The following is a 21835-nucleotide window of genomic DNA, read 5'->3' as shown; positions in this document are numbered from 1 at the left end:
CAGCTTATTTCTTTCAAACTTGTAGGAGAAACTGTAAAAGACTGCAGCAAGGCAAACAGCGTATCGCAGTACTCGAGCAAACACTCGGCCACCAATTAGTTGACTGTAGTGAAATCAGGCGTGACAAGCACAAATAAAATTTTCAACATTTTGAGGACCACTGTGAAGCTAGCAGCACTTTCAGCCAGAATATTTTTACACAATAAATATAGGTTCCACGCGCATATAGTGTTCACTTATAGGTAAATATGAAAATTGAAAATGCTGATCAAAATATAATATTGGCACGAAAATAGATGAAAAATCTTTTAACTGAATAATTACACTAAATTTAACAAGAAAATAGTGTTTAAAAAAAGACTAACTAAGGGAAAAATGAATTTTCAGGTATTCCGCAAATACAAAGTTTCGGAAAATTATCCTTTTCGGAACCTCGATTCCTCGAAAACCGCCAATAAAGGCAGCACCACGACACATTTGGAGAAAAGCAGATACCCTATAAATTCGATTTTTCTATAACAGAACAGTAGCAGTACGTTTTGGCTTGACCATATATATTACCAAACATATCGTGTAATCTAAATTTTAATAACGGCATGAACGTAACAAATTTAAAATTGATTTTGTATTTCAACTAAATTTGCTAGATAATGGATAAAATATCATTTTCTCTTTGTCACACATTAATACTGTACATCTTTTAAACTTGGAATACGTTGCGGGAAGTATAAAACAGCAAAAAAACATTTGCGACTCCTAGTGGATTCTGTCCTGGATTACAAAAAATTATCGTTTTTAAAATGGCGATTTTTCGAAAACCGCCAATAAAGGCAGCTCTACGACATATTCGGATAAAAGCACATACATTATAGATTCGATTTTATTATGCCAGAACAGTAGCAGCACGTTTTGACTTGGCCATATATAATACCAAACATAGCAAACAAAACAAAGGTACGTAACATATTAAAAAAGGGTTTGTATTTCAACTGAAGTTGCAGGATAATTGATCAAATATCTTTTTCTCTTTGTCGCACATCAATACTGTACGTCTATTAAAGTTAGAATAAGTTTCAGAAAGTATAAAGTAATAATAAAAAAAATTTTGCGCACCCCCTTGAATTAGTTTGAGAATTTCGAAAATTATCGTTTTTGGATTGGTGATTTCTCAAAAACCGCCGATAAAGGCAGCATCACGACACATTCAGAGAAAAGCACATACCTTATAGATTAAATTTTATTATGTCAGAACGGTAGCAGCACGTTTTGACTTTGCCATATATAATACCAAACATAGCGTATACTCTTTCAATTTTATGAACAATGTGGACGAAACAAATTTAAATAGGAATTGTATGTCAACTAAATTTGCTGAACAATTGATAAAATATATATTTTTCTCTTTGTCACACATTAATACTGTACGTCTATTAAACTTAGAATGAGTTGCAGAAGAAAAGTATAAAATACCAAAAACACATTTTACGCCCTCTCGTGGATTCTTTTCAAAATTTCGAAAAATTATCGATTTTGGAAGGGCAATTTCTCGAAAACCGCCAATAAAGGCAGCACTACGACACATTCGGAGAAAAGTATATACCCTATAGATTTGATTTCACTATAACAAAACAGTGGCAGCATGTTTTGACTTGGCTATATATAATACCAAAATAGCGTGTATTCTCAGTTTTATAAACAATGTCGACGTAACAAATTTAAGATGGATTTGTATTTCAACTGAAGCTGCTGGAAAATTGATCAAATATATTTCTCTCCTTGTTACAAATGAATACTGTACGTTTATTAAACTAAGAATTAATTGGGAAAGTTTAAAATATAAAAAAAACATTTTACGCTTTCTCTAATGGGTATTTTTCTGAATTCCGAAAAATAATCGTTTTTGAAAGGACGATTTCTCGAAAACCGCCAATAAAGGCAGCACTACGACACATTCGGAAAAAAGCAAATACCTTTTAGATTCGACTTTACTATACCATAACAGTAGCAGCACGTTTTGACTTGGCCATTTATAATACCAAACATAGCATATATCTCAATTATTTGAATAGCGTAGATGTTCACATATTTTAAAAAGGTTTGGTATTTCAAATAAACTCACCTAATATCGTAATATTCCGTTTTCTTACTTTTTCAAACACCGATACTGTGTGTTAATTAAACTTGGAATAAGATGCGAATTGTATAAAACAGTGAAAAATGTCTTACAGTCTATATATAATTTTTTCAATTTCCCAAACATGCCGTTTTTGGAGTGACGATTTCTCGGAAAATGGCCAATAAAGGCAGCAATACGACACTTTTGGAGAAGAGCAGATACGTTAAAGATTCGATTTCACTAAACCAGAACAGTAGCAGCACGTTTTGATTTGGCCATATTTAATACTAAACATAGCATATAATTTTCAATTTTATCAACTATGTAGATGTAACATATTTAATAACGGTTAAGTATTTCAACTAAATTTACTGGATAATTCATCAAACACTTTTCTCTCTTGGTCATACATCAAAACTGTACGTTCATTAAACTTGGAATTAGTGTGCAAATCTTAAAATGCCAAAAAATGATTTGACACCCTCTAGTGGATCCTTTTCGGAATTTCGAAAAATTATCGTTTTTGAAAGGGCGATTTCTCAAAAACCTCCAATAAAGGCAGCACTACGACACATTCAGAGGAAAGCAGATACCTTATAGATTTGATTCCAATATGTCAGAACAGTAGCAGCACGTTTTGACTTGGTCATATATGACACCAAACATAGTGTGTATTCAAAATGTTATAAACAATGCAGACGTAACATATTTAAAAACCGTTTGGTATTTCAACTAAATTTACTAAATAATTTATCAAACATCATTTTCTTTTGGTATACATACATACTGTACGTCCATTAAACTTGGAATGAGTTGCAGAAAGTAGGAAATACCGAAAAAATCATTTTACGCCCTCTTGTGGATTTTTTTCGGAATTTCAAAATAATATCGTTTTTGAAAAGCGATTTTTTAAAAATCGCCAATAAAGGCAGCACTACGACACATTCGGAGAAAAGCAGATACCTTATATATTTGATTTCATTATGTCAGAACAGTAGCAGCATGTTTTGACTTGGCCATATATAATACCAAACATAGCGTGTATTCAAACTTTTATAAACAATGCAGACGTAACATATTTAAAAACGGTTTGGTATTTCAACTAAATTTCCTAGATAATTTATCAAACATCTTTTTCTCTTGGACATGCATATATACTGTACGTCCATTGAACTTGGAATGAGTTGCGGAAAGTATAAAATAACGCGCATTGAAATATGGGTCGCGTGGTGATTCTCAAATGCGCGCTGATATTCCACTGTGAATGCTTAATTTAATATCTTATGTTCGGTATTAGGTATGGCCATGTCGTGCTGCTATTCCACCATGATGTATGATCAAACATATAGGTGTTCTTCTTCTGTAGTGCGTGTGTGGTATGTAGTGCTACCTTTATTTTCATGTTTTCGAGAAATCAGCCCTTTGATAGCAATGATTTTCAATAATTGGTAATTTTGAAAATATTATACGAGACGGCATTAAAACATTTTGTGATACTACGTTTAATGCAACTCATAACAAATGTGATAAATGTGCAATTACACGATATTTTAAAAAAAAGTTGCTGAGTCATTCCATTTACGACATACTCTCTAATGGGTATAGGTAATGAGGAATAGGCTACGTTTGCTCAAAGGTTAAAAAATAAATTGTTTATTTGGTATTATACATATATACGGTCATAACAAAAGTTGCTGTTCTTGTTCTTTCGTAACTTGAATCTAAAGTGTTATTCTTTTTTTCGAATGTTTGGTATTGATGCCTTTATTGGCTGTTTAAAGGAGTCCAATTACCACTATAATTTTTCTTATCCACGAGAGGGCATGAAATTGTCTGGTGTGAAATAGATATTCACCCGACTCTTGATCTTGAAATTATATCTCTACTTAGCTATTGCAACATTTTGGAGGCCCTTTTTCGAATTGTTTTGGAGATATGCCGCTTATAAACTAATTTACGAGCTCTAAGTCATTATTTTCATTAAAATATAAAACCACGAATCGGTTACAAGTAATGATGGATCATTTTAGCCTATCCCTAGTCAATCGCTATCTTTCCAGAACGCACTTTTTTTATTGCAATCAAACTTAAGCTCATCGGAAGACATGATAACGATTAAAACACTTCATCCAAACCTATTTTTTTGAAACACGGCGGGAAACTTACAAATAACTTGCGAAATTGCGAAAGAAGGCAATGTTCACAACCATGCTTGAATGTCTATCTAAGAGAACAAGGTGTATCAGCGAATGTGAGAATAAATGTAAAAAAGAAGGGAAATTTACGATATGTTTGGTATTACGTATGGCGGAGTCAATCGTGCAGCTACTGTTCTAGTACAGTGAAATGGAATTCAAAATGTATTTGTTTTTTTCCGAATGTGTCGTAGTGCTGCCTTTATTGGCGGTATTCGAGAAATCGCCCTTTCAAAAACGAAATTTTTTTAAATTATGAAAAGAATCCACAAGGATCCGTAAAATAATTTTTTGTTGTTTTATACTTTCCGCAACTTATTCCAAGTTCAATTAAAGTACAATATTGATTTAGGACCAGGAGAAAAATATATTCGATTATTTATCGAGTAAATTTAGTTGAAATACCAAACCGTTTTTAAATATGTTACGTCTGCATTGTTTATAAAATTGAAATTTATACACTATGTTTGGTATTATATATGGCCAAATCAAAACGAGCTGCTACTGTTCTGACATAATATAATTAAATCTATAAGGTATATGCTTTTCTCAGAATGTGTCGTAATGATGCCTTTATTGGCGGTTTTCAAGAATTCGTCACTCCAAAAACGGTATGTTTAGAAAATTGAAAAAAAATATAATAGGGCGTAAGACATTTTATGTGGTTTTATACAATTCACAACTTATTCCAAGTTTAATTAACGTACAGTATTGATGTATGACCAAGAGAAAAAGTGTTTGATGAATTACCAGTAAATTTAGTTGAAATACCTAACCGTTAGTTGATAAAATTAAAAATTATACGCTATGTTTGGTATTATATATGGCCAACTCAAAACGTGCTGCTACTGTTCTGACTTATTAAAATCGAATCTATAAGGTATCTGCTTCTCTCCAAATGTGTCGTAGTGCTGCCTTTATTGGCGGTTTTCGAGAAATCGCTATTTCAATAACGATAATTTTTTGAAATTTTGAAAATAATCCACAAAAGGACAAAAAATGCTTTTTGGTATTTTATACTTTCCGCAACTTATTCCAAGTTTAATGAACGTACAGTATATATGTATGTCCAAGAAAAGAAGATGTTTGATAATTTATCTAGTAAATTTAGTTGAAATACCAAACGTATTTTGAATATGTTACGTCTGCATTGTTTATGAAAGTTTGAATACACGCTATGTTTGGTATTATATATGGCCAAGTCAAAACGTGCTGCTACAGTTCTGACATAATGAAATCAAATCTATAAGGTATCTGCTTTACTCCGAATGTGTCGTAGTGCTGCCTTTATTGGCGGTTTTTGAGAAATCGCCCTTTCAAAAACGATATTTTTTTAATAACTTCGAAAAAAATCCACAAGAGGGCGTCAAATCATTTTTTGTTATTTTAGGATTCGCCGTCTTATTCCAAGTTTAATGAACATACAGTTTTGATGTATGACCAAGAGAGAAAAGTGTTTGATGAATTATCCAGTAAATTAAGTTGAAATACCTAACCGTTTTTAAATATGTTACATCTACATAGTTGATAAAATTAAAAATTATACGCTATGTTTGGTATTATATATGGCCAACTCAAAACGTGCTGCTACTGTTCTGACTTATTAAAATCGAATCTATAAGGTATCTGCTCCTCTCCAAATGTGTCGTAATGCTGCCTTTATTGGCGGTTTTCGAGAAATCGCTATTTCAATACCGATAATTTTTTGAAATTTTGAAAATAATCCACAAAAGGACGTAAAATGCTTTTTGGTATTTTATACTTTCCGCAACTTATTCCAAGTTTAATGAACGTACAGTATATATGTATGTCCAAGAAAAGAAGATGTTTGATAATTTATCTAGTAAATTTGTTTGAAATACCAAACGTTTTTTGAATATGTTACGTCTGCATTGTTTATAAAAGTTTGAATACACGCTATGTTTGGTATTATATATGGCCAAGTCAAAACGTGCTGCTACTGTTATGACATAATGAAATCAAATCTATAAGGTATCTGCTTTACTCCGAATGTGTCGTAGTGATGCCTTTATTGGCGGTTTTTGAGAAATCGCCCTTTCAAAAACGATAATTTTTCGAAATTCCGAAAATAATCCACAAGAGGGCGTCAAATCATTTTTTGGCATTTTAGGATTTGCACAATAATTCCAAGTTTAATGAACATACAGTTTTGATGTATGACCAAGAGAGAAAAGTGTTTGATGAATTATCCAGTAAATTAAGTTGAAATACCTAACCGTTTTTAAATATGTTACATCTACATAGTTGATAAAATTAAAAATTATACGCTATGTTTGGTATTATATATGGCCAACTCAAAACGTGCTGCTACTGTTCTGACTTATTAAAATCGAATCTATAAGGTATTTGCTTTTCTCCAAATGTGTCGTAATGCTGCCTTTATTGGCGGTTTTCGAGAAATCGCTATTTCAATAACGATAATTTTTTGAAATTTTGAAAATAATCCACAAAAGGACGTAAAATGCTTTTTGGTATTTTATACTTTCCGCAACTTATTCCAAGTTTAATGAACGTACAGTATATATGTATGTCCAAGAAAAGAAGATGTTTGATAATTTATCTAGTAAATTTGTTTGAAATACCAAACGTTTTTTGAATATGTTACGTCTGCATTGTTTATAAAAGTTTGAATACACGCTATGTTTGGTATTATATATGGCCAAGTCAAAACGTGCTGCTACTGTTATGACATAATGAAATCAAATCTATAAGGTATCTGCTTTACTCCGAATGTGTCGTAGTGCTGCCTTTATTGGCGGTTTTTGAGAAATCGTCTTTTTCAAAAACGATAATATTTCGAAATTTCGAAAAGGATCCACAAGAGGGCGTCAAATCATTTTTTGGCATTTTAAGATTTGCACACTAATTCCAAGTTTGATGAACGTACAGTTTTGTTGTATACCCAAGGGAAGAAAGTATTTGATGAATTTTCTAGTAAATTTAGTTGAAATACCAAACCGTTTTTAAATATGTCACATCTACATTTTTTAATAAAATTGAAAATATACGCTATGTTTGGTATTATATATGGCCAACTCAAAACGTGCTGCTACTGTTCTGACATATTAAAATCAAATCTATAAGGTCTCTGCTTTTCTCCGAATGTGTCGTAGTGGTGCCTTTATTGGTGGTTTTTGAGAAATCGCCGTTTCAAAAACGATATTTTTTTGAAATTCCGAAAAAAATCCACAAGAGGGCGTGAAATCATTTTTTGTTATTTTTAGATTTGCCACTTATTCCAAGTTTAATGAACGTACAGTTGTGATATATGGCCAAGAGAGAAAAGTGTTTGATGAAATATCCAGTAAATTTAGTTGAAATACCAAACCGTTTTTAAATATGTTACGTCTACATAGTTAATAAAATTGAAAATTATATGCTATGTTTGGTATCATGTATTGCCAAGTTAAAACATGATGCTACTGTTCTGACATATTAAAATCGCCCTTTCAAAAACGATAATTTTGTGAAATTTATCAAAGAATCCACAAGAGGGCGTAAATATTTTTTCGGTATTTCAGACTTTCCTTAACTTATTCTAAGTTTAATGAAGTGGATTATTGTTGTGTGACAAAGAGAAAAATATCTTCTTTGGTGAACTATCAAGTTAATTTAGTTGAAATACAAAATCAGTTTCAAATTTGTTGTATATACATTGTTTAAAAAATTGAAGAATATACGCTATGTTTAGTATTATATATGGTCAAGTCAAAACGTGCTGAGACTGTTCTGACATATTGAAATCGAATCTTTGAGGTTTCTACTTTTCACCAATGATGTTGCAATGCTGCCTTTATTGGAGGTTTTCATGAAACGACCATGTTACACGACGAAAATTCAGTCATTTTTAAACATCTCTCAAAGAATTATAAAAAAATTTTGTGCACTGTAACAGGCGCTTTAGCTTGTTTACTATATATAAATAATGTGAGGAGTGTAGTTAATGATTGTTTTGCTTTAATTGCTATTGTAAAACTAATCAAAATATACACTTTCTTTTAAAAATCATTGGGAACATTTAATTTTACGCGTGGGTATTTTCTGCGATTCTGTCAGTCACAATTTCGTGTTTTGCTGCTAAGCTTCACAGAGGTATTTTTTTGAGGTTGTAATTTTTACATACAACCAATATATGGATGAAGTAGAGTTGCATTCCACTCATATATTGGAAGAGTCTGTATACATACGGCCAATGAGAGTTATATATTCTCAGAAGGTCAGTTTGTTTATATTTCTTGTTATTTCTGTGTTTAACCATTTTTATGTTTATTCATACTTTTCTACCCAAATATCACTACCAGACTACTGCATTATCTGAGTACCTATGGTGCTTATTTTATTCAAATTCAAGCATGTTAGATGAAGAAATTCAATTTATTATATTGGCAGGACGGTGTAAAGAAAAAATGGGATTACATCAGAGTTCATGACAGGTGGGTGACATGACTGCATGAGCATTACTGTAACTATCAGTCAGGTAGATTTTATTTTTAAAATCTAAATATATCCTGATGGTTGGCATTGTAAATTTGGAGCACATGTGTTTTGTAAATCTTTGTGGAATAGCTTATTACAAAGCTGTATGGGAATATATAATTTGGTATGACCCATATTTAGTGGTATCTTCAGTTTTTGTTTGGAGAGGCTTCTCTCAGGAATTATTTCCCATTTTTTATACGTTTTCAGAATAATTATAGTTCAGAAAAAAAAGTTCATTTCATACCAACTTTAAATTACCTAATCAATATTACATATCCTAACATCCCATTGTTTAACTAAGTTTTGAAATGTCAGAATTATTGATCATTGACTGATTGTAAACATATTCATGACAATATAAGCAGTGTTTTTTTTAATTTAGTGTTGCTATCCTGATATACAATGTCTCATTGAATTGCATTGTCATGGTGAAACAATTCAGACCAGGTGGGTCACTCTGGTCTTTAAATTTGGCTGCGCTCTCTTATTTAGATGATTTTTGAGGGGAAGGTTGCATAATTATTAATTGATTTGCATCACTTTTGTTATGCCTTTAATATACAATATGCCTTTAATTTTGAAATAATTGAATTCTTAGTTACTGTACCTTCAATTTTGGCCCACATCAAATGAATTTTAGTTGAAAAAGTTCACATGGTAACACATTGCACCTTAGCCTAGGTCTGACAGTATGAATCTTCAAACCAACTTTAAAATGTGGAGTTATTTTTTGAATATTAATCTTTCAAGTGTTAAGATATACATACATACCTATAAAGATGATTTCATTCTAAATAATGTATCATTAATCATGCAGTATTCATTTATTTGAAATACATTAGGCTGAGTTTGGTGCCCTCAATACTGGTGAAATACTTCAAAGTGCCTAATCTAATAATGTACAAACCATTGTTGAACCTTCATAAAGTAATTCATATCTCAAGACACCTGTGATTCAATGCTGATTATTTCCATATACCTATATTTTTATAAACATAATAATTAAACTTATTGCATTGTCCTTATTAGTGTCATTATATCAAAATTATTTTGCAGCTGTCTACATGCATGATTGTCACAGGAAATTTGATGATCTTGAGAAAAACACAGAAAAGACATGTACGTACTTTTATATATTCATACTGAAATGGGACAAACTTAGCCTCTCACAATTCTTCCCTTTGCTGGCTAATTGATCCCTATTAAAAACATGAGAAGTCTTTTCATGTCCTATTGTTTGGGTTTATGCGGGACTAACTACTTCCCATTATACTATGTTTTTGTAGATTCATATGTCAGGATTTAAGAGCAATGATAGGCGTTTCTAGAGTGAACCTGTGTATTCTAACTCAAAACAAAATTTTGTAAAATTTGGTTAAACGGAACATTTCTGGTAATACATTTATGTAACTGTATAGCATGACTTGAATAAATCTTTTCACTAATTTTGTTGAGTATTTTCACCGCATCTTCTTCTGATTGTAAAAATACCATTCCATTATTTCTTCCAGTATTTGACATTGCTAAAGAATATCCAGCAAGCAATGGTGTAATGTACGAATTATGTGCAGGAATTGCTGACAAAAATGGGAAAAGTCCAGCTGAACTTGCAGCCATGGAGGTGCTGGAAGAAACTGGATATGATGTTCCTGTAGAAAAATTAATATTGATTACAAAATACAGGTAATGGAAAATGATCGAATTATTGCAACTTGCAACTATTGTTGAGTGATTGGGGTCAAGCATTCTCATTTTGAATCAGAAAACAGCTTTCTTTTTATAAGGGAGCTAGATTTTAGTGTGTTGGGCCACTATTCAGGAATTACTACAAGGGAGTAACAAAGACTTTTTTTTAAGCAAAATTTTTCTTTTTTAGGTCTGGGATTGGAACACATGGAAATGTACAGTCTTTGTTTTATGCTGAAGTGACAGAAGAAATGGAGGTATTTAATAACATGGACAATCTCGGCGTCTCTCTCATGTGTCAAAATAATAAAGTTTACCGATGAAATATACTAATAATTTGCCATTTTCATATCATATTGCCTTAACTGAATCTGTAATTTCCAGAAAATTGTTTGAATGTAGTTTCCACACAAATTTCCTCCTTGTTTAAAACCGGCTCCTCCTGTTTTGTTAAACAGTGGCACCATGGTATCACAATTGCTTGGCAAGGTGTGCTAATCTTGTCTTGTCTCAATACTCAATAACATGCCAATTAAAAATGCATTGAGACATGACAGCAACACGGTAGACCTGAGATATATGCCGCCTACCTATTCGTTCAGGTTCATAAAGGAGGAGGCTTGGAATCTGAAGGTGAAATGATTGAAACTTACCATCTTCCAGTTGCAAATATCCAGGAATTCATTGATGATCACTCTTCCTTGAATCGTCCGAGCGGTTGTTTATTTGCACTCATGTGGTTTTTAGCTAATAAGCGTCAATATTTACAGTCTTCATAGTATTAATTTTCTGAATAACAATTATCGGAATTCCAGATAGTTGCTGTTGTTGTATTGTATTCGAAAAAAGAAAATCATATAGGTCGAGGGTTGGTAAAACAGCCGTCACGGCGGTAGGGTTTTCATTTATGGTGGCTGAAGCCCTCTCCACCCCTTATCAGATTCTAATTATTTGGGACGCTTGCAACACATACTTAACATCTATATAGTGGCGCGCGCTGATACAATGGGAAATACGGACGAAATAATTTAGAGCGAGGGTCGTGGCAACCACGTTGTTCCTGGTTGCTTTGGGAAAAATGCTGTTTAGCAGGAATAAATAGAGAATATATTGAATCGGTGTTTTCGGTCAGCTAAACACTTTTTATAACATAAATTACTTATGGAATGCCGAATGAAAGTTTCGGAAATAATAGATCCCATCAACAAATGATTATTTCGATCAATTTTGGCATACAGAGGTAATCGCGAAAATACCAACAGGTTATGACTCCAGTTGCAAAAGGACATGACCGAAAGAATAAATCAAAGCGCCAGAAATAAATATGCAACCAGAACCCCTTCGGAATAAAAAAAAAGTCTAAACTTAAAATAGCACAAAAACATATTGCAGAGGAAATCAAGGCGCCAAAAATAAATGTGGAGAGGCAAACAAGAAGCGCCCAGGCCCAGAAAGGGTAATACTCCACTACAACGGTGAGGAAGGGGTCGATTGAAAGCGTATTAGTCCGGTGTGCCAAGTGGGGGCGAGAAATATCATTAAGATACCCAACAACAAAGTGCGTGGCATCACAATGAAAAAATTCAGATATGGAATGGGCGGCAGTAAATTTCTTAGTGTACTTCACAACACGATTGAATTTATGTGGAATTTTTGATATACTAATATATATATATATGAATCCTATTTTTCAATCTCCCATCCCGTCACACGGCGCCAGTCTTTAGAACAGTGGTTCTCAAGCTTTTTCAGTTCCAGGGCTAATTTCCAAACCTTAAAGTTGTAAGGAGCCGCAATGCAAGTAAGAATAGCCAAAAAAAACCAAGCGTGTATTTCAACATATATATAACAAGTCAGTCAATAGTAACAACAATATCTAAACTCAGAATGAAAACCAATTTAATGCAAAACTTTACATAAAGGTTGATTTTTAAAAAGTTTGTCAAGCAGGGCGCGATCGTGGAGAATGCAGGTCTCCGAAGCTGCCTGCGATGATCGGTTGCGATATTGCTTCTGTATTCTGACCTATTTGCTGAAAAATATTAAGTTGGTGCGACTTCGAAGTAGATCTTCATTACGCTAATGCGGTGTTCAAATTTTCCGATAATATACATCAAACCGATAATTACAGATTCACTGATAATCACACATTGGTTTTATGGTTCCAAGTGTTAGAAAACGTGTTCTTGTTACACCGCTTGCAACCTGCGGTTTTCAAAGACAATAAACAAAAAATAATACAACACGTTAGTCACTGTTAGTGAAACAGAAGATACGGATAAAAGGCCTTTGTTTATTGTGTGACAATAGATTTTCAATAACATTGCATTGTTATGCATTGTCTCTGGTGTGACCGACGATTAACATACCCGTCATACCGGGTGTGACTAAGAGTATATATTTACGGACTGATCTCATCATAAGGTAAAACACATTTACGGATACCGTCTGGGGTAGGGTTAGTTTGGATACCTATAATTTTTACTATCCGGATAACGGATATATCCGGGTATTTGCCATTTCAATTATCCGGTTAACCGGATAGTTACTGCTAATTTTAGAGAACCCATTTTACAAGATTTTTGCGGTGAATTGACCGAAAACCATCACAAAGCTCTATAGTATAGTATTTTGTGTTCTGTATTATTTTGCGATTTCTTGCACGACGAAATAAACCCTGTACTTTATATATACTGTAAGAGAATACATATAAATGAAATCATGAACACACAAAATCATGCATTTCGAACATTTTTTTTATGAGAAAAACATAATACAGGGGAGTGGGCAAAATCCGGGAATTTTTAATGACGAAGAAAAATAATGATTTTGAAAAAAACGAACTAGTTAGAAATTTCTTCTACTTTGAAAAATTCACTTATTTAACATGTCACTGTAAATATTCTCACTTTTGTACTAATTAGGCCACAACTTTAAATCTAATTCGAATACCTTTTAAACTAAATTAATAGGGCCGAAACAATGCTGCACCAGTTTTTGAACAACTTTACCCTAGGTCAGTGAATGAAATACATGACACGATACAAAGTCTGTCAAATTAAACTTTTCTGAAATATTATAGACCGTTCTGCAAACAAATTATTTTGGGAAAGTTCAATGAAAACCACAAATGTGATAACAGCCCTTCTTTTTAAAATTTTCGAAAAAGTCACAAATTAAAGCGGTCGAATTTTACAGGCAGATTTTGTTAGCATCGCTGATTGTTTTCTACCGCGTCGCGTAATTATTTGGGGAATTAACATCGGCATTATGCCGGTTTTAATTTGATAAGAAGTTACATCACGTAACTACGATTATTACGAATTTTTTTGCGATTTAACAGCGCGCCTAGAATTTGAGTTCCGGGTGAAATAAAAAAAAATTATCGGCGTTATATTCCGATGGGACCGCACCCGAATATGTTGATATATTAATATCTGCATTTATTGTACTAAATAAATTATACTCATTGGAATTGCAATATTAGTTCAAATTTGATAAATTTGCAAGATCACAAAAATACGAATTATAACTGGATTTATTCGTGCAGCTCACCACGTATTTTCATATCTAGAGTAGAAGTGACATTTTGAAATGCTCAAATCGGCCACAAATTGAATATTTTGCGCAATAGAAAAATTATTATGAACTGAAAAATTAGGCGGTATTATCAACGATTGCAGCGACTACTTCCCAAATCGTCGCGAAGTATTCATTATATAAGTATAAATTACGTATTTATTTTGAACTACGCGACGTAACAAGAAAAAAATCGATCGGCAGCTGTCTTAAGTTCTGAACATTTTAAGATCAACCAAAATTCGAATACAACTCTAAACGAAATGGACATCCCTAGTATTCGGTATTGATCAGTTACCAATCAATAACCACGGCAAAAGTAGCAATGTAGCTAGGGAGGGTATGGCAAATAGATAACAACAGAAAAAAAGAAAGAAATCGGAATATACTCTCATGTGATGAACTAAACAAACTGCCACATAAAAACGTTTGAAATGAGCGGGTTTTATTGCTGTTTCTGCAATGCATTTCGTATGAAGCACAATGCATCAATAGTGGAGTCATGTAAACGAGACCGAAGTTTTGTGACGAACAGCCCAGATGCACTGAATGCTCTTTCTGCTTCCACGGAGGTAGGCTGGATAGTAAGCAAAGTTTCATACAAAGCTTGAAGATAGGCGGGCCGTCGTCCTGAAGCTTCAAAGACTTCGAATTCTTTTTGGATTGTTATTCTGTTTAGATTTGCAGTATTGGTGGTTCGATTTGCTGGATTTGATGCTGACCTGATAGCACGCTCTAGTTCTTGCTTCAGAGATGTCGGTTCTTCAGGCAATACAGTCGAAACTAATGATACCAAGTTGTTGTCAGACTCTTTTCCAAGCAGCTTTTGCATAAGGCTCGCAGCCAGAGCACATATCTTGTTTCTATTTCCAAGTTGGCCGAAGGTATCGAGTTTATTTTCACTAATAAAACTTGAATCGTGTAAGTATTCGAGCAGATGAATAAGACATGTGTCCCTTCTTTCTTTGATTCTTACCTCAAGAAGAGACTTCAGAGATGCTGCGTACAAAGAAATGGAATTAGAGAGAGTTTTGAGTACAAATTCGTGAATCCGCTCGGCTGTCAGAAGTGTAGCGTCCCTCCTGCAAAGTCCATCTACAGCGTGTTTGACAGGTTCAAGGGCCTCAATCAGATCTTTGAGAATTTTAATTTCTCCTTCTGTAATAGTAATAGAAATCCCAAGTTCAACCATCGCAATTCTGATGCATTTCTCAACTCTAATAAACGTTTTAATCATCTCCAAAAGACTATTCCATCTGGTCTTCGAATCTAGAATCAACTTCAGCTCTGTCTTAATTTGTTCCTTGATGTGCTTTTGCAAAATTTCATTCTTAATTGGACTTTTCCGGAACATCGTAACCAACTTCCTGGTCTTTTCTATCACTCCAGCAACAATCCGTTGAAAATCTACACCCACTGTTTCAGTTTCTACCACAATTACAAGTACATCATCACCTACTCCAGTCTCTTCTTCTGAAGAAGTTTCCGAATCGGACCCATCGTAATTCTCCATTTCCTCTCCTATTCCTTCAAAGGGATTTTTCCTCGCGTACAAGAAATCAGTTACTGCTAAATGATAAGCATGCGCAAAGCAAAGCTGATGGACACAATCTATCATTCTACCAAAGCTTTCCATTACGCTAGCTCCATCTGTCGTAGCTGCCACAATATTCTCTATATTAAGACCAAACTCGTGCAATCTTTCTTTTACTAAATTCACTACTCTTTCAGCTGGCATAGAGCCTTTTATTCTTGCCATTCCTAAATTAACTTGGTCCGAATCGTAGTGCAGATTTAAGTTTATGTATCTTCTGCTTCTTATGCTTGTATATCCGTCAAGAGTTATAGATAAATATTTTCCAGCTTCTATTTTCATTTCAATCATTTTCTTTGTATCGCTTTTCAGTAATTGAAAAAATGTCATGATAATGCTTCTAACATTTTGCACTGTTTGTGGTAGCTTGTACCCTCTTGCTGCAAATGCTTGTCTCAGTTGCTTGCTGGAAGCAATCGTGTTAAAAGAAATTCTATCCACTGCGGCTAACTCTGCAACAACTCTTTCTAGCGATTCTTTGCCTGGCCTAAAAAAATGATCTATAGTGCTTGTACATGCAGAGCTGACTGCCGTGGCAGATTCTTCCTGCCTTGCCCTCTTTGCCTCGACAGCAATCTTATGTTTAAGCTGCATGTGGTTTCTCATAGCACCAGTAGATCCGCCTTTACAAGAAACTGTGTGTTCACACGTCTCGCATTTTGCTCTTTCTCCATTTGTTGATCGAAAAAAATAGTTCCACACAGGATTGTCACTTTTGAAACGCTTGAAATCCATTTTATTGGCTTTTAAATTTGATTCACGTTAAGTTAGTTAAACACACACCTGACTTAGATAGAATAGATTTATTTCGGCTGGTATATCTATTGATTCGGTTGAAACACGGAAATGAAAAAACATATAAAACCAAGCTTAAAAACATGCACGTAACATGCGTTCGTGTACCGAAAATTTTGAAATGCTCCACAGATTAGGCTTACATGGAAAACGAAGTATTGTAAATAAATCCCCGAAATTCAATATGAAATGCGTTCCTTCAATACACACAACAACTAAAAGTCACACCCGACCATAAGGCAACAAACTCACACCCACCCATCCAATGCTTTTCAACTGAATTCGTTTGAATTAATCTTGCTTACACTGTACCTCCAGTTCCAGTCTAACTTTATAAAGCGAATGAGCACTTCTAAAACGCAAATACGCAATAATCACATTTGTTATGCGTTGTGATGTAATAGTGAGGTTCACTCCAGCATTCCGAGATGGCTGAAATATAGAGTAGTGTGTATAAAATGTGGTTATTATATGCTCTGACCATTGGCTCTGGGAGATGTCAGTCGCCACTTAACAAAAAATATAAAAATCACCAATGCGCATATGCATTATTTATACTGCTATATTATCCGGTTAACCGTCACAATAATATCCGGATATCAGATAGCAAAATACCTCTTGGTTAACCGGTTATCCGGTTAACCGTTATCCGGATAAACCAACCCTAGTCTGGGGCGAAGAAGTCAGTACATAATATCATTTTTTTTTCGGGCTTGGTGAACGAATAAAGCCTAGGACGAATTTTTTTTTATTAAAATTGAATATTACAATATGAAAAACACTCGGTAGGTCGCGATATCGTACAATTAATTAGGATAGCCCAACGGCTAACATACCGGGATAGCCGCTCGGCCAATGTTCACTCGACTGAATATTATATGACGTAACAGAATTCAGAAAGTGGCGTGATCTTCGTTTCCATGGGCGGCGTCTGGAATCTTTGTTTGGGAGAAATGCGCTGTTGCCAGACTTCGACTATGGACTGTGTTCTGCAATCGTGTACCGTTACCGATGACTAGACTATAACTAATATAATGTGATTTATTGCTCCGTTAGTTATGATCAGGACTGAAATTGGAAGGTCTAGGTACAGTCTGACCGTAGCACAACCGACGTTATATCGGATATTTTCCCGCTCTAATACAGTAATATCTGAATATATACCGTAAAAGCGCCTAACTTCGGACAGTCCCTAACTTCGGACAAAATTTTTGAACGGCCATATCTTGGCTAAAACGCGCCGTATATTGCTAATTTTAATTATTATAGGTTGCGCTGTTATATCTACATCTATTCTCATCTTTTTTAATGTTGCATAATTATTTTTTTGGTAAAAAAACGGAAATTTTGCCTAAAATTGACTGCCCGGCATTCAACGGCGCAGAGCGTCGCTCCTACTGAAGCTATCGTCGTCAAAATACCATCATTCGGTAGAGGGCGACAACAATGTATATAATTTATTTGAGTGATCGCAAGATGTCGTACGAGATTTAAATAAAACCTAAAATTCTGAATTATAAATTCCGTAAGAATATTAAGATTTCACGCAGCGTCAAAAATTACGTCAACCTCACGTAGATTATTTTTCGCTCACTTCCGAAACGACGTCACACTGCGTCGCGGAAATGAATTTTGACGCCAGACACAACGGAGCCAATATGACAATTTCCGTTAAGATAAGACGGCGTTCCAACGTAATATTTTTGTATTTTGTTCGGTCATGTATGAATATATGCCAAAATTACATTAATGAAAATACATGTCACACTTAATCGATGACGTTAAAAATCGAATATATAAAACTATGATAATTCCAACGTCCATATGGCACAGTGCACTGACTTAACCATTATTTTATGATTAGTAGTCGAAATGACAGTTATTGAATACGGCCTGGGTGAATTTTATTCACTCGAAATTAAAAATAAATTTAATCTCCAACAAATAAACGGGACCTACATGTTTACAAGATTAAGTTGAATTTTAAATTAAACTTTACAATCGGATTTACCTTGTGTTTGATATAAATTATCATTTATAAAGATAACCGCGCAGAATAAAAAAAGCTATCTGTCGAGAATATTTAATACTTCAAAGACTTCGATAGAAGCCCGTTAAAATACTTAATTGTGGATTGAAACGGGCCGCATCAGATATATTTACGTATGTATTTCCTGATTAAAATGACTAACGTGTTATTATACTCATCGGAAGTATCGAAAATAACGAACGAAAGATGTAAACATGGGACGACGGAGGTTTCAAATAATGCATTTTCGTCGTGACGTCAATGTTACGTTACGACGACGATCGAGCGTCTTATCTTCACGCAACGACGTGATTACGTCATCCGCATCGGAAGCCTCTTTCTCTCTGTGCGTCGCGGTTACACAGTGAAGAAAATGACTGTCCGAAGTTAGGGCAGTGAAGGATAACGGTCAGATGGCAAGAAATATCGATTATTTCAATAGTAAAAATAGTCCAATTGAACCGAAATTTGCAGGGAATGTAAATTACCGCACGAATGTTTTACCGAGCAATTTTGGCACCGTTTGGACAATAAATGGCCGAGTTATTGACGAAAGTATAGTAATTTTGTCCGAAGTTAGGCGCTTTTACGGTACCGTACCGGTAGCCTAATTCTGTAATTACGGTATTCAAAAATGCTTTGTAACGCCCTGTGCAAACTTGTCATACATGTCTGCTTGTTTACAGCATTTGTATAGCGCCTATGAAATTTGTATGTAGCCTAGTACCAATATCTGGAAATTGTTAGAGTTAAGTGGATTCAAAGAGCTGTACCTACCTAGGTATGTAGCCTATGTTTCTGTGTTTACATAACATTTAACGTTAGATCAGTAAATGCACCAGGGTATCCTGGTACGGTATCTCTGTACAGCTGTATCTGCATAATACAGTACCGGTACCGGTAATAGTCTACAGGCAGACAGGTTCTGGTACCTACAGACCTACGGTATCTGTGTTCAATTTCCAGATATTGGTACTAGGCTACATACAAATTTTATAAGCGCTATACAAATGCTGTATACAAGCAGACAGGTATGACAAGTTTGCACAGGGCGTTACAAAGCATTTTTGAATACCGTAATTACAGAATTAGGCTACCGGTATATACGGTATTCAGATATTACTGTATTATACGGTACTGACAGACTGAGCAAGTAGCCTCAGCGGTGTGGCGCATCGTGCTAAGCGTTAGGAATACGATCGTCACCGACTCACCGCATGTATACGGTACGGTACTGACAGACTGAGCAAGTAGCCTCGGCGGTGTGGCGCATCGTGCTAAGCGTTAGGAATACGATCGTCACCGGCTCACCGCATCTCTGAATACCTTTCGTGGGATTGCAGGTTCGAATCCCATGCGGGGATGATCATGTGCGAGAGGATTGCTGGACTCCTCGCCGCCGTAGGGTGGTTCACGTAACCGCTGGTCGGTTACGGCTTCCTCCACCATCAAGTCCATGCTTCCGAAAACAAATAACTGGCTAACTAATCCCATACCTGACCTGGACTGGTAACCGGACGAGAGGCGTGGTTCGCCATATGAATAAACTGTCTTATCGGCTTTTCTCTCCCCCGGGATAAACATGTAAATCCTATCCTAAACTCTGAAACTGCTTCTCAAATAACGTTACTCAAATAACTGAATAACGGCAAACAAAAATGTAATGTGAAATTAAACGCTATACACTGCTGAACTGCTTACTGGTATATACAGATATAATTCCAAACCAAAAAGTGATGTTAGAATCCAGCCCAAATTTTTATGTTTAAATAAAAGTCTGTCTCAGGCAGAACGCTATACCCTATTTGGCAAGGGACATCTTGCTGTACTGACATTCCTGTTGAGTTGAAAATTGGTTTGATTTCAAGTTTCAACAAAACACGTCTGTCAGAAAGTTTATTCCGCGCAGGAATTCAATTCATAAATTTGGTGATTTCAGTTCAGATAGAAAAGACAGTGAAGAAACAGTGCACTTTGGGAACTTTCTGAAGATGGTATTGGCAACTAATCTCCGATGATTAATTTTGTTAGTGAATTATTGACTATAACTGTATAAAGGAATGAGTTTCTGAAGTTCATCATAATGTTTCATCATCTTTTAGAATTTGGACATGCTCTCAGTTAATCATGACTGAATTTACACTATATCATATATTGGATGATTTATTTTTAAAAATATTTTTTCAGAATCAGATATTATATTAGGCTTTCCAGTTTTGATTATCCACGATTCACAGTATTACTAGTTTCACAAATAGCTGACCTGTTTTTACATCTATGGTAGGAAAATCCTTTTGTGTAATAATGTTATTCATAATTATTACTTAATTGTTGCTTCAAACACAATAATTTTATTTGTAAGACTAAGAGAATAGTACAATTGATGAATTCTCTCAATAAGTTGTGAATTTTAACATCTTGTTTTACTGTACCGCTGTTGTAAAACCCAGGGCCTGTTTTGGCATACTATTGCATTGCACTGTATCGTTATGCCATAAAATTAATCCTAATAATGGGATTTGTATTGTTTTGAATATTTTGCTTTGTACTTTAATTACTACCTCAATATCCTTTAGAAAGACTGTTTGTACACAATGGATTTTATCATATCAGCATGAATTTACTAAGTTATAAAATGAAATGAACAATTGTTAACTGGAAAAATCATTTGATGATTATAAATGGCATTCAAGTTTACTTTCATTGTTTTTTTTTATGCAACCTAAACTCCAATTTAACATTCATTAACTTCTCAAGTTGTTTTACAATTCGATATAGCTGAATTTTTCTCCTACTGTTAATATCATTGGTTTTAGATTTGTTTGTTCCCCTTTTTGTAATTTTTATAGTATAGTCACCTTTTTATTCTGTTATTAGTCATCTTTTTATTCTGTTATTGCTTGGTGTGGCGCTGGTTCTTCAAATAATGAGCCTAAGCAAGAAAACTATCAAAAAGTATGTCAATGACACTACTTAAGTTTTTATTTATTTGATTGAGAGATCATTGACCTGTTTTTTGATGATATCTTGTCATTACTTTGCATCCTAATGAATCAGATAGATACAGCTTTCGAACTACCAAAATATATTACATTTTAGCGAAAATAGCTTTGATACACCTCAAAAAAATATATGGAAAGATGATTTTTTATCACATGTTTTAGATAATATTTGAATCTGTTCCTATCATGTTGTACATATTCTTGTGCCATGTAGGCTGTCTATAGGGGGTCTTACTACTTACTGAATACAGCGCGAAACACGCAAAGAGCGCAAACCGGCGCGAAACATCGCAAAACAGAGGAAGACAGCGCGAAACAGAAGGAAACCAGCGCAAAACA

The 21835-nt window shown here is 34.4% G+C and overlaps 1 protein-coding gene across 1 annotated transcript; it reads left to right on the top strand.

Moving 5' to 3' along the window:
* On the top strand, nucleotides 1-11313 carry LOC120331456 (uridine diphosphate glucose pyrophosphatase NUDT14-like). Its single transcript, XM_039398539.2, has 8 exons — nucleotides 1-156; nucleotides 8439-8548; nucleotides 8722-8765; nucleotides 9194-9258; nucleotides 9868-9930; nucleotides 10323-10494; nucleotides 10688-10754; nucleotides 11100-11313. Exons 2-8 carry the CDS (start codon nucleotides 8465-8467, stop codon nucleotides 11274-11276), a joined length of 672 nt encoding a protein of 223 aa, XP_039254473.2. The 5' UTR covers nucleotides 1-156; nucleotides 8439-8464; the 3' UTR covers nucleotides 11277-11313.
* Nucleotides 11314-21835: the final 10522 nt, after the last annotated feature.

This window comes from Styela clava, chromosome 6 (genome assembly GCF_964204865.1).
Source record: "Styela clava chromosome 6, kaStyClav1.hap1.2, whole genome shotgun sequence".
NCBI classification, from domain to species: domain Eukaryota; kingdom Metazoa; phylum Chordata; class Ascidiacea; order Stolidobranchia; family Styelidae; genus Styela; species Styela clava.
The sequence above is the reverse complement of the archived record's forward strand: the minus strand, read 5'-3'. Positions and strand labels throughout refer to the sequence as shown.

What these genes read in the sequence shown, in the direction of transcription:
- LOC120331456 (XM_039398539.2), top strand. Translation starts at nt 8,465, where the DNA reads ATGGATGAAGTAGAGTTGCATTCCACTCATATATTGGAAGAGTCTGTA. An exon ending in GAGTTATATATTCTCAGAAG is followed by an intron (nt 8,549 to 8,721) that starts GTCAGTTTGTTT and finishes TTATATTGGCAG; the next exon opens with GACGGTGTAAAGAAAAAATG. An exon ending in AAGTGACAGAAGAAATGGAG is followed by an intron (nt 10,755 to 11,099) that starts GTATTTAATAAC and finishes CTATTCGTTCAG; the next exon opens with GTTCATAAAGGAGGAGGCTT.